Below are 14,440 nucleotides of genomic sequence, written 5' to 3' on the forward strand. Positions count from 1 at the left end.
ATCAGGGATAGAAAGTTAAAATTTATACAGATTGAAGAAAAATCAGGTCTGGATGAATAAGATTCGTTGAGATAGCAGAAACATCAGGAATGTATAAATAAATCTCGTTTAGATTGGAAAAACATCAGGAAAAGAGAATTTAAACTGGCACAGATTGAGGAAAAATCATGTATAGATCAGTAATACTCGTTGAGATTGAAGAACCCTCCGAAAAAAGATCAAGACTGGTAAATCATGAATTGAGAAGTAAGACTCGTTCAGATTGGTGAAACATCAGGAATAGAGAATTAAAATTGGCACAGATTAGAGAAACATCTTGAATGGATAAATAAGACTCGTTGAGAATGAAGAAACCTCAGAAAGTAACATCAGGACTGATTCATCGTGAACTGATAAATAAGACTCGTTAAGTTTGGGAAAACATCAAGAAGAGAGAATTAAATCTAGTAGTTATTAAAGAAACATCTTGAATGGATAAATAATGCTCGTTGAGATTGAAGAAACTTCAATAAGAAACATCAGGAGTGGTAACGATTGAGGGCGTTTAAAAAGACATCGAATGCTTTGAGTTCTGGTCGCAAATGCGAAGAAAATTGTCACCGTGTGTTAGTAGAGAAAGAAAATATATTTTGTGCTCCAGCTAAAATCCATTAAAAAATCATATAATGAAAATGCTACAAAAAAAGTAAAAAAGAAAATTGTCCTTTGAGTTGAAAACTGTCTCGTGTCTCGGAAGAAAAAAAACAAATAAGAATAAAAAAAGAAAAAGAAGTCTTATAAAAACAAAGATTTTTATCAAAGAAGCAAAATAAGAACTTGAATTTTAGTTTAGATCAGATTTAGATTATTCCATATGCTACATTTGATTATTCACATATTTATGCTAGATGAAATTTTACAGTTCAAATATGTCATTTAATTTTTAGGCTTAAATAAACAACTTCAAAATTCTCTGTGAATAATTTTATTTAATCATTGTTTTAGTCATTGGCTTATGCAACATATTGCAGAAGCAAAATAATTTATTTTTATCAATGTTGATACCGCCGCGCAGTTATTTTAATCGAAAGAAAGCTGGCCAAAAATATAAGCTTTTCGATAAAACTGTAAATTGTATCATTTTTAGGGATTTGGAAGGTCACGCATGCAAAGTCAGAATTGTGAAAATCATTGTGGTTAATCGAATATATAGTTGGATAATAAATTTTTTGTTGCTGCCAATTTTATAATTTTCTATCATTCTAATTTTTCTGAAGTAACTTCCCTAAGTTGTAATTATTTGTGTTTAATTTTTCCGATTGATATTATAAATATAGCTGCTTGTATATTAGTCTGATTTTTACTAACATGGGGAAAATTGTTTTTCATCCAACATTTCACAGCATCTCCTAAAAAGGTACCATTTGCAGAAATGCCATTTTGCTCAGCTTTGTAAAAAATATTTTTCATTGGTAACACAATTTAATTTATTTTTCGTTTATTGTTTCTCATTTTAAGTAGTTTTAGCTATGACCCATCAAAAATTCAAAGTATTAATATATAAAATGCAACTTTATACAATGAGCGAAAAAAGTACAAGTACCACACGAAAAATCGCCGAATTTTGAAGTAAAAACAGGAGTGAAATTAAATTATTTCTTTCGTAAACTAATAAAAATTTCCAAATATAAACTTGTTTAGATTTACTTTTTAATTTTTAAATGCTAATGGCATTGGAATAAGAACATTGGTTTTTCTTCCCTAATTATAGAAAAATTTGCATTTTTTAAGATAGAAAATATGAATCAAGATTAAAAGATTGGTCTGTGAAAGAAATTTCGCACTCGTCGACTTTCATCGTGACATTTGAATGATGCCCAAAGGATTACATCTTTCAGATTCTGAAAAAAAGGAATATTGTTGCTTTTCGAGAATGTGGATTAAGTGGACGAGGAATATAAAAAAAGAATAAAGAGATCTAAAACAGTAGTTCATAATTCTCTAAAAATCCTGGAATGTGCAGCATGAAAAACGAACTGGCATCCTGGTAGTGAGCATCCCGGAATTTGATATATAACTAATATTTTGAAAGTTTATGATCAAAAAAATAATATTTAGACTTCACCTCCGATCCTATGAAAAAAAATACATTTTTCTCAAAAAATTGCACATTTTTTGCAATAAAATCTGAATGGTTGCTTGTAAAAACACAAATCTGAATTAATTTTGTAAATAATGTTTTTAATTTCATCTCTTATGTGTGGATTTTCTTTGTAAAATGAATAGACTAAAAGATACAAGTGTTCTATGATAATCCTCTCAGTAAAATAATTTTTTTTAAATCGTTGAGAAAATGTGTACAGTTCGTTAATTACCATAAAATAGTTCAAGTAAAATTGTTATCATAATTTTTTTGCTAGTACAGTAGAGTCCCGATTATCCGAGTTAATATGGACCACGACTAACTCTGATAATCGAAAAACTCGGTTAAAGAGAAGAGTATAAAAAAGGAAAGAAAAAGAGAAGGTATAAGTGTAATATATTTATCAAATACAAAATTTATATGAGTACACCACATACAATTCATATTATAATTAAAAAGTTTACTTAACACTAGATTGCCCAAGGAAGTCACTTTGACTGCTTTTAATTTCAATTAGAAAAACAATGATGTATATAATGACACAATTTCTTAGAATTTTGTGACTTTCATAATTATTTTTATTGTTGACATTTACTAATAACTTGTTATATAACTGTAAATAATAAGAAAAATATTAAAAATTAATTTTAAACAAATTTCTTTACACATTAGTTATTCTTTCACAATGCAGCCATTTTGACTGCTTTTGGGCAATATAGGTATGTCAGTCCTTCTAGTATTAAAAACACTTAAAGAACACTTTACGAGAATTAAAGAGTTTTTATTTAAAAAATTTCTTGATCTTCTTTTGCTTTACATAACTTTGGCGCTATTTTGCAGCAATGTAATGCCCTTTTTTTAGGGATAACAGGAAGGTTGGCATCACCTCTTCTTGTTGTTCAATATATATTCAGTAGCTCTTTCGATAGCTTTTAGTCCATCTGTGTGAGAGATTTTTATATATTGATTTTCATTGTCACTGTCTTCATCATCTTCGCTAGATTCATTTTCATTATTGACGATATTAACGATAATTTCATTAGTGATCGATCATTTCATCGATTTCGTTTCCTGGAGTGCTGGGAAGATAAAATTCAGATATTTTTTTCGGCGGTTGTTTTAAAAATAGAAAATAAACTAGAACAAAAATATCCTTGAAGTATCTGATAGTTCGGTTAAAGCGGAAACTCTGATAATCGGGACTCTACTATACTTCCCCTTATGACTTTCTTAAATGACTGCAGATCTAAGTATTCAATTGCCCACATAATTACATGGTGGCTACAAAATACTGTTACAAATATTGAATCACTTTATTGTACAGGTATTAAATAGAAAATGATAAATACACAAATATAATTCAGATCGATCCCCATTTTTATTAATTACAAAAGATAATATAAAGGAAGAATACATAATATTCAAAGAAAGAATATATAATATTTAATGTTACTTAGATATAAAAAGCAAAAAAAAAAATAAATTCCAAGTAAATACAAACTAATATTCAATAAAATTCACAGAAATCAACCATTAATTATATTTTAGCACATCAATCAATACTAGACTTGGTCCCAGAGTCAAAATAAATTGTAGTAAAATTATTTTAAAAAAAGGAATACATAATGTTATTTATAGTAACTTAGAGATAAAGAGAGTAAAAATGCATTTGAAGTTATAATCATAATCCTCATCAACCTCTTACCTCTAAAAACAGCTATGCCAGCTCCCAAAATCAAAATAGATCTAAGCATAAATTATTTTAAAACAATGGCAATTAATGTTATCCTTTGTAATTTAAATGTAAAGAGTAAAAAAAATTAATACTCACCCATTTTCTGGATACCATGTGGTAAATTACCAGGCAAAAAACGGTCAGGATTCATGACAAATTTTAAAATTGAAACAAGCTAGGCTAAAAAAAGAAAAAAAATGAATGTTAAAACCAAAATTGTAATTTTTGAAACTGAGTTTCAGTAGGTATTAAACATTAGCTTTGAACATATTTTTATAACCCTCATTGAACAGCTGACCTAATTTTTGGGTTTACAATTACTAATGTTCAACTCTATAGCCTTGTAATTTTGAACCCAATCCACAAGACAAGGGAACTCCTGGATCAAGTATTGGGAGAAATTTGCCATTTGCCTTCGCAGAGGACTTTTTGATAGAACTAACCCACATTTGCGTGACATGGAGAGGAAGACCACAAGAACCTCCCACGGTTAGCCTGACAGCAAAGGGACTCTAACCCATAATCCATCTAAAGTATAGTTCATGTCAGCACTGTGGTTGGTGCAATTTGGATTCGGATTTGTATCAACCAGTCATTGCTGAGATTTGAACCCAGTTCACCTTATTAGAAGGCGAACGCTCTATCCACTTAGCCTATCGCGGCCTTAGTTTTGTACACAACAAAATCAATTTCTACACCAAAATGGTTGAAAAGTTTTTAAACCATTAAGTGGATGCTATAAAGTAGGAGAAGCCCTTCATGGAAATTTTGTTTCATCTACATAAGTAATTTTAAGATATATAAAAAAGGGGATATCAGATAAACCGAAAGTAAACCATAACACTTTAAATGTTTTCAAAATATCAAAATGCAAATAAATTATGGTGGGATTACTTTCCAACTGTGTAATCATGAGAAACTCTACCATAATTTTTTTGTATTTTTAGATACTTTTCAACATATGAAACTTCATGATTTAATCTTGATTTATCTGAACTAAGTTTTTTCCCTACTTTAAATTACTAATATAGCAGAAGCAGGATTTATTATAAAGGGATTTTCAAAAGTGTAACAAAAAATCAAAATTTGACAAAAACTGTCGAAAACTTGGGCAATTTCTTTTTTTTTTTTTCATAGGAGATATTTCACTGCAAGTCAAGTTACATAGCTCTTTAAATCATGCAGAATACTTGCATTTTTATTTCTTTTATGAAGCTTCATATTATAGATCATGTATAAAAAATGAAGGCAAAATTGGTGAAACTATTAGCTGCTTTTTCAAAAAACAAGGCAACTTTAAACTTTAAGATTATTATTTGATATATAATAACTATTCAATTTATATTTCAGATAATAACTATGAGTTAATTTTTATCTAATTATTGATTTTAATTCTTTTTAGGCCACAATTTAAGCAGATTTCTTAGCATCAGTGCAACTAAAATGGTCATCAATAATTGTCTGATTTTAACTTGTGTAATACTTTTTGATTCACAATATTTGTTGTTGATACCTTGAACAAAAATTTTATCTATAAATCATGATCATAATACATTCCCTGATAAGTAAACTAATTATAATTTACCAAAAAAATTAATGTTTCCCTAATGTTAATGCCTTAATCAATTATTAATTTTTTTCAATCAATCAATTCAACAATTTATTGTGTTATTAGAAATATTTAGCACAGTTATTAGAATAAATTTCCAAATATATGTTTATCTTAGCATTTAAAATTTTCATTTTATTTGTGCAAGGCAATCAGCGGTCCAAATTCAATAATTAAAGAAAATAACAGATTAGAAAAACTTTGATTTTACATATTTTTATTTATAAATATTTAATATTTGTAAGAAATTATGATTTTCTGTATCAGAATTTTGGATTTTTGACAGCAACTGTCAAAAAAAAAAAGCTTTATTACAATTATAACAACTAATAGTTATTTTCTACACCAGAATTCTGTGTTTTTGTCCAGTGTCAGATTTATCATATGGCCTGATAGGCTCAAGCCTACTAGTAACCTTACGGTACAAATAACTTATTTTTGACTTTTCGTCTAGAATTGTCTAATAAAACTATGAATTAACAAATATTGTAATAAATATAAGCTCAAATTTACTAAAGCGTCATAATTAACTCATGTATAAAGATTTTAAAGTCACTTCTTAAATATACAACAAGTAAATGTTTTAAAAGATATAACCAGGGGGCACCTGGCAGTTCTGGGCCTAGGGTTCCCGCATTTCTAGATCAGGACCTGTTTTTAAACATTGTCAAAACCCAAACAAAACATAAATGTTGTAGCGGGGAATAAAGTAGCTAATAATATTTCTCAGGATTTTATAGCAATAAACAATGACAATTGGCAACTTTGGGCAATGACAACTTTTTACGAAATAATTTATTTTACTTTAGTTATAGTATCTTTTTAAAAAACTATTCATACAGAAATTAAATTACCTTAATTATTTAACACCTTCAATGAAATATGAAATTTGTTTACTTTATTTCGAAAAAGCTTATATCGTCTTTGACGGTCTTGTTTTGTGCAGTTTGTATCCCAAATAAATTTATTTATAATCTTTGGGTTTGAGAGTAATGAGTTTACAAGCCAGTCTCACTGAATGCGATTCGCGCACTGTCGATAACTGTCGAGAGAGAATGCAACCCTTATGCAAAATGTTCTATGTTCGAAATTTTCGATATACTCATCAACCCAGTCCTACATTTTCTCTGCGATAATCGTATTTGTAATTCGAAATTCAATAAGAATGGCCCTTTAGTAGTTATACGTAAGATAGTCATTCTTAGTGCATACAAAATATTTACGGATGCGAATTCTAATCATTCGCAAGCGTGGCCGTGCGTACAGTTAAAATGGATGCAATGAGATTAATGTTTCATAAATAAAATTATTTAATGATCCAGTTGTAGTTCATTCACGTCGCACTAGAGCTGCACAATGGGCTTTTGGCGACGGTCTGGGAAACATCCCGGAGGATGATCCGAAGACATGCCATCACAATTTTGATCCTCTGCGGAGGGGATGGCATCCCCGATTTGGTAGCCTGACGACCTGCGCGCGAAGTCGAGCACTTTACGGTAGCACAGTTTACAGTTTAACGAGGTCCAATACCGCACACCCTCGGTCCCTACGCAGACTGATCCAATTGGTCACCCACCCATCAGTCCACTACGGGACTTAGTGATCTAGAATTTATCCTCAAGGATAACACGATTACAATACTAGCACATTACACATCCACAATTTTGAGTACTAGTGGAAGTACTTTACTTACGTCACACTAGAGCTACACATTAGGCTATATTAGTGACAGGGACTACTGTAAGGAGGTGGATAACATCCCTGATAATGATCCGGAGACAGGCCATAGCAATGGACAATTTGTCAAATTTTTATTTTGTGACGTAGCAAAGAAACTATTAACCGATACCGAGCTTAGAACATTAACGAAAACAAGTGTGAACAGAATCTTTAACGAGGAAGGTTAAATCATTCACGTTGCCGGACACAATTGAAAAGAGGTGAAAACGATTACTATTGGGTTGATGCGCAAGTTCTCGCGTTTTTTTTAATTTTAAAAATTTGCGTTGAAAATGAAATGTATTCGCATAACCTTTTGTGCCATTCGAAAGAGAATTTTTCGCTCTATAAAATAATGTATTTCACTTTTTTGTTAACTTTAATTTGGTTACTTTTTACAGCATTTAAATGATGTGTCAAGTCGACAAAAACGAGCACTTCCGACACCACCTTCTCTTTGCGTTTAATCGAGGTGCCAAAACCACAGAAGCTGCTAGAGAAATTTGTACTGTGCAATTTCAAATGCTTTACGCTGCGTTTCGTTCAATAATGACGTCGAATTACGGGCTTGATTGGACGACTTTTTCGAGACGCTTCCGGGTGATTTCCACCCGAAGAGGCATCGAAAAACTCTTTGAACGTTGGGAGGAAGTAGTAAACAACAACGGAGAGTACATTATTGATTAAATTATTGTTATTTTACGTGAAAAAATAAAGTTATAAAAAAATTTAAAAGAAAAAACGCGGGAACTTATGCATCAACCCAATATAAACACCTTCAACTTTCATCGTGCAATCAAAGAGGTTTTGATATCTTAAATTCGGATTTTCATCATCGTAATCCTTCTTTTTTTCTTGATTGTATCACCCTTTATTTAATTTTTGGCAAGGATTGTGAATATATATATTAAATCTAATCAAAGCATTATTCAGGGAGGAGGTTGAGGAACAAATGGGACTGCTGAGAGCCCGACCAAAATTTCTAACAAAAATCAGGTTTCATTAATTTTTTTTAACAACATTGCAGATAATTTCTATTTATCTGCATAAAAATTGAAAGTATGGTCTTCAAAAATTGTCTCTAAAAATTCTACAAAATATATCGTATTGTAAAATATGTATGAAAATGAGACTTTTTGTGCTGTGAGGAAAGGACCACAATAAATTTTGTCGCAGAGTCTTTAAAACCTTTGTTCTGCCTTGCCTTTGATTACGGATCCTGAATAAGTATGCAAATTTGTTCACGGATGTCCTTTATCTTGGTACTGTATAACCGAAATAGTGGAAAAGTAGTCTCCTGCAGTAATTGGGCTTTTTAATAAAATTACAAAGCCAAGTTAGGTAGGTAGCGGCGACTTTGTAAACATCACTGCGGATAATCCGAAGACATGCCATTGCAACTTCGATTCTCTGCAGAGGGGATGGCTCCCCTGTTTACAAAGCCGCTTTAGAAATGGATGAATGGTATAAGATTTATTAAAGTTTCACTGAAACATGTGATTACAAACAAGTAATCAAAAGCAGTCATGTTTTTAAATAAGTTAACATTCAAATAAATTTGTCTGTCAAACATTTAAAAATATATTTTATTGCTATTTTTTTAAAAAAAAAATAGTAGTAGCGTAGCAAAGGTTTGCAATCCAAGTTTTGTCTTCTCAGACCATTCCAGCTTCTTTCCATGTTATTTTAGCTTTGTATGAAGATATCATGTCTTCGCCATCAAACTGTAAAAAAGAAGAAAAAAAAATATTAAGTCGATTTGCATAAGCTATAAATTTAAAAGTTTATTTCTGTTTATTTACTTTGAATAGTTTGTTAAAAAATTATAAAAGCTTTAAGTTCATAGAAAGGAGTGCAATAACAGAACTGTAAGCAGAAAAAAAAATCGACTTGACTAATTTTTATTCTAATTGCCGGATTTTCATGCACTAAAAGGAAAACCTTAATGATTCAATGACTTGATTTCAAATATGCTATTTAATAATTTAAATATGCTTTTTTTTGACTGATTTTGACTTTTGACTGTCAACACATAAGCTATAAATTTAAAAGTTTATTTCTGTTTATTTAACATAAAGGGTAGCCGCAATATGGAAAATTTTGTGTCGTTTCACCTTACCGAATAAGTTTCACAATTGACTATCTAAATCGAGTCATTTTCGTCTTTCCAATAGTGAGATGACCCTTTCATACTTCTTAGACATAAATTACGTTTTCATAAATCATATAAATTTTCTGGTGTGTTTTGGGCATTATTTCGAGGACTTACAACTTTCACAAAAGGACTTTTATATTTTCCCCTTGCTTTCAAAAGATCACTTTTTTATCAACCACCAAGCAAGTAGAAAACCTTGCTTATCAAGAGATTCTCGAACAGAGCTCGACCATGATTCAGCGAAGAAAAGCTGCTGGCCAAAAAGCTTTAAAACAAAGAGAAAGAATCGTCGCGGAACATAATACTATATGATTATGCAATATCGAATATGAAAGAAGATTTACGGAAAATCGAATCGTTACCAAACTTAAAAGTTTTGATTCATCTGGCAACTTGGTAAGACTCCCCAGGAGCGGAATTTACGAATCCAAATTTGCTCGTGATCTCAACGAAGTCTGACAGAGATTTATTTTGTAAAAATTCAGTTTAATCTAACAAGCATTAAGCAATTATAAGGTCCTTGAATATTATACAGAAAAACATAATATTGTTTAAATTCAATGTGAATTCTATACAATGACTCGTAAAAAAAAAGAAAAAAAAGAAATTGAATAATTCTCCATATTGTTATACTTGTAATTAAGTAGCAGAAGAAAAAAATAAATCTTTACTTTATGTTCTTTGCTGTGTTCATTCTATTCAGATTTTTAATTTTTATTCGAAACAAATTTACAAATGTTTTATAAAAGAGATTCAAGCAATTTTTCCTCATTCGTTTGTTCGATTTTTAAAAAGAATAAAGAAAACTAAGATAAAAAATAATCTGCAATGTAATGTAATCTGCTGTAATGATCTGCTGTGATCATATATGGCAGTACTTTTACTTTCGTTACTTGTACCGCCGGTACAAGTAAAAAGTACGTACTTTTACTTGTACTTCGTTACTTTTTAAATTTAGTACTTTNCCCCCTTTTTCATAAAAATTAAAATAATTATGTTTTAAATAAAATTAAATATTTATTTAAGGAGTGTGTAGGAAAAAGTCAAATTTAAATTTGGTGTATGCTTATAGTGTACGTACTTTGTATAATACCACCCCCTCCCCATCGTACAAAACCGTTCAAAATAGCGAATCCCCTCCCCCCCCCTTCGGGATGTACGTACTTTTTGAACGGCCCCTAAGATAAAAAGTAATCTGCAATGTAATGTAATCTGCTGTGCTGAAGGGTTCCTACTACCTGGTTCATTATCATGAAGATTTGCTCAACTAGTTCAACGAATTAAATGTCTCGTTATTCACCAAGATTGTACAAATAAGTAAATAAATAAAAATAAAATAAATAAATTAATTAATTGAATAATAGATAATAAATATTTGCTGATTTTTATACAATGTAATTGCTGTAATGCTATACAATAAATACAATGTAATACGATATATATTTACTTTATTTAGTGCAAATGCTGAAAACTTAAATATGAGACTCCTCGTTGTTTATTAAATAAGTGCCCATGGTCCTTTTTCTAGGTATGGTTTGAGTAGAACAATTTGAACTCATAAGAATTCGCTTTTTCTCTTTTGTATTTTCTTTCTTTCAAAAATTGTAATTGTAAATGTAATATTAAGCTGCAGGTATCAAACGTTTTATTATTAATTTAGCCTTCTTTTTTTTTTTACTTGATTAGAAAATGGTTTTCTCACATTGTCCAAAAAAAAAAAGCTGTTTAATTTGATAAATATTTTAATTATTAATTTATTTGCATTAACAGATATTTTAGAAATACAATTGCAGGAATATATCTCTTCTTTTTTCTTTTTTTCTTCTTTTTTTTCCTTTTCTTTTCTCTTTTTTCTTAAAATTTGTAAAACCATTTAAATTTTTAAATTTTTTTGTATGTAAATTATTTTAATGATGAATTTTTTTTACAGATTTTCTAATTGATTTTACATTAACTAAAATAAATGCATGAAAAATGACTGTAAAAATTTGGTTTCCAACATTAATGGGTTAAAAAATATAAGTGTTAAAAAGCTCATAGGCCACACACTTACGCTACTGTCTTTCTTTTCCTTCATTTTAATTTGAAATGGAGGCTTTGATGCTTCATGACTTTCCTTTGATATTTCTGAAGATTCCGATGATATTGACTTTTCTTCAGCTGATTTTTCTTCTTCTGAAGGTTTTTCAGCACTCATGTGTTGAGCGCTGTTGAATGGATTTTTTTCAGTAGGTTTCTCTTCGGACTCTGGTTTGCTATTGGGAAGAAGTCGAATGGTTAGAGCTTGTCTGTCAATAGTCGGGTTTTTTTCGATAACCTCAGTCTTTTCATAAGTTTCAGGTGTACTTGTGGTGGCCAGCTCTTTAATTATTGGCCTCATCATCGGCTCTCCCAATGTCATGATTGATTCAAGAGAGTCCAAAACCTGACGAATGTCTGGTCGAGCGGGTTTATTCAACGCTTTAAGACTTTGAATAACCTGTAAATAAACGAAAAGAAGAAAAAAAAGCAGTGATTTAAGTTTAAAGGTCGATGTTTTCAAGAATAAGCAATGTGATTACAATCATCTACAAACTGTTTATGTATATAGCATATAACTAATACAATAAAGACACAAAGGATAAAATAAAAGAGATTAATGAAGAAAATTAATAATAAGTCTTATTTACTGCGTATAAGTTTCAAGTATATAGAATTCATAAGATAAGTCCAAAATATAGAGAAAACATAGGAAAAATATAAAGATTTATGAAAAGAAAAGAAGAAAAATTATTAAAATTAAATATTTTAAAAAAATATTTAAGATTTTTGAAAGAAAATTGAAAGTAAAATAACGGAAAGTAAAATAAGAAAAGATTTAATGTTGTCATTAGCTCACACGATTACATCGGCAAAAAAGAGTGCTTTCTAATGTTGTTGCTGTCGTCTGCCATTAAAACAGAGAGGGTGCGATTGTTCTTGTTTTCCATTGGTGCCATCTATGGCCAAGAATTCGAATTCTGCCACACCCATACGTCACACCCGTTTTATAGGGTGGACTCATTCACACATCTATTCATCCACAGACCGTAATTTTGACCAGAACCAGAGAAGATCAATCTCCAGATTAAGTACCCCCCAGAGGTATAAAAAGTGTAATGTGAACATAGAGGACTTTGTGACCTGACAAATTTAAAATGCACCAGTCACCATTTAATACACGGGGAGTCTTCAGCCTGTTAGATTCGAACTACCATTCTCAATAACGTGAATCCAGCGCCCTGCGAACTAGGCTACCCCAGCCCAGTATTTTTTAATATTGTATTAATATTGTCAAAGCAAAATATATTAATACAATAGCGTGAAGGGCACCCCAAAAAATTGAAATGAAAATCGGACGTATTAAGTCAAAAATACTAAAACATATGAAGCAAAAAAATAGAAAATAAAATGCAATAAAAATGCAGAATAAAATACAAAATGTAATCTATAAAACGAGTAGTGAATTGAAATATACTTGCACCGGCATCGTTCAAAAATGATTTAAAATATCTTCGTCACAAGTTTGCCAGATTACAAAATATAAAAATAGAAGCTTAAATAGAAGACAAAGGGATCATTTTGTGGCTCATTCTTACTAAAGTACAGAAGCTCGTTTGATTTGTTAGTTTCCTTGGATTGACTCTAAACTGGATGTGAGTAAAATAATAATACTATACTGTATAATTCAAAGTTAACAATTAATAAGGTTGAATTTTAATTATACAATTTTAATAATTTCAGAGAAATTATTAATATTTATTGAAAAAAAATTATTAAAAAAATATTTATTAAATATTAGAAGATTTTTAGCTACGAATTTACCCGAATTGGATTTGCACTTGGTAAAAATAGAAATTTAGTTGACAAAGAAATTTTTAATATATTTATTAATAATTATAACATACAATTAACGCAATGATTTTGTATAGAATTTCATTACATTAGTTGGATATCCATAGTTTTTTTATTTTTATTAAAATTTGGAATAGTTTTTCTATTTGTTTTTTGGATAAATAAGCAAAGTCTTTTAATTCTATTCATTTGATTAAGTATGGTATTTAAATAAATGTTTTTCAAAACATTAGAATTCCATGTAATTACCTTATTTTATTAAATTTTATTTTTATCTTTAAAGTTACCTGTCTTAAATACTACTACAAAATTTTTTTTCCTAACCTGTTAGTTCAATTTCTGACTATCAACATACAATCATTAATGATAAAATAGTTGCGAGCATGATTTATTTGGGGTGCGGATAAAAAGTAGTTGTTTTTCAATACATTTATAAATATAATTTGTAAAGTTCTTTTTACAGTAACATAATCTAATTACGTAATTATGACGTACTTCTTACTCTCTCTTTCTCATTATAAATTGTTATTAAGAAAAATATTATCTCTACTCTATTTTAATATTAAAAAAAATTAGTAAAATACTTTTTCGACGTCTGTATTGATATTTCCATTTCCTTTTTCAAGTTTGACTCTTGCATAATCGAGGCGACTCATGGCATCATCAATGATTCTTTTAGATTCCGCTATCTTTACCTTCTCGGAAATACCATCTATCCTATAAGGAGTTTATATAAAAAAAAAAGAAATTAAAGAAAGCAAATCTAATATTTGAGAGTAAGTTGACCTCGAAAAATTCGAAGCAAAACATGTCATTAGAAGCATGACCCGAAAAATTAGAAGCAAAAAAGCTAGTTAGATGAAATTCAAATATCGGTATGGGTACTTGCCTGCCTTAAAAAAACAAACAAAAGATTTAATGTATCGAAAATATATTGAACATTTAATATATTTGTTTAGATATTCTCTGAAGTGACACCATATTAACTCGTTCTTGCTGCACAAAATGAGGCATAGTGGTGGTTATAACCAGGGCTAAAGCTACGATTTTTCTCCTCATGACGTCACTGTGTCCACAGATCTCAGAGATCGCAAGCAAAGATATTATGATAACTTTGAATCTTTCTCTTTGTAAAAATATGTTTAGACTTCTTCTGGTTATTAGCTTTCAAACTTTACGTAATTAACACATTATTTCCGTTCATAAACATAGTACTTTTACCTAATT

The 14,440-nt window shown here is 29.8% G+C and overlaps 2 protein-coding genes across 6 annotated transcripts in view; both read right to left on the reverse strand.

Annotated features, from left to right (window-relative positions):
• Positions 1-6,451, reverse strand: part of LOC107441878 (mediator of RNA polymerase II transcription subunit 6) — a 29,745-nt gene extending 23,294 nt beyond the window's left edge. For 3 of the 4 annotated variants that reach the window (XM_043048372.2, XM_043048373.2, XM_043048370.1), the window contains exons 1-2: positions 6,321-6,442; positions 3,954-4,037 (exon numbers count right to left, since the gene is read on the reverse strand). In XM_043048372.2, coding sequence (XP_042904306.1) covers positions 3,954-4,008 — 55 coding nt within the window. In that variant the 5' untranslated portion in view covers positions 4,009-4,037; positions 6,321-6,442. Of the gene's footprint in view, positions 1-3,953; positions 4,038-6,320 lie in introns of all 4 variants that reach the window. The other variant, XM_043048371.2, reaches the window with a different exon arrangement.
• Positions 6,452-8,753: 2,302 nt separating this feature from the next.
• Positions 8,754-14,440, reverse strand: part of LOC107445782 (uncharacterized) — a 13,570-nt gene continuing 7,883 nt past the window's right edge. For both annotated transcript variants that reach the window (XM_016060265.3, XM_071185048.1), the window contains 3 exons: positions 13,798-13,930; positions 11,394-11,819; positions 8,754-8,909 (listed from right to left, as the gene is read on the reverse strand). In XM_016060265.3, the coding sequence (XP_015915751.1) occupies positions 8,841-8,909; positions 11,394-11,819; positions 13,798-13,930 (628 nt within the window). In that variant the 3' untranslated portion in view covers positions 8,754-8,840. The remainder of the gene's footprint in view (positions 8,910-11,393; positions 11,820-13,797; positions 13,931-14,440) is intronic.

The sequence above is a fragment of the Parasteatoda tepidariorum genome, chromosome 9 (genome assembly GCF_043381705.1).
Source record: "Parasteatoda tepidariorum isolate YZ-2023 chromosome 9, CAS_Ptep_4.0, whole genome shotgun sequence".
NCBI classification, from domain to species: Eukaryota; Metazoa; Arthropoda; class Arachnida; order Araneae; family Theridiidae; genus Parasteatoda; species Parasteatoda tepidariorum.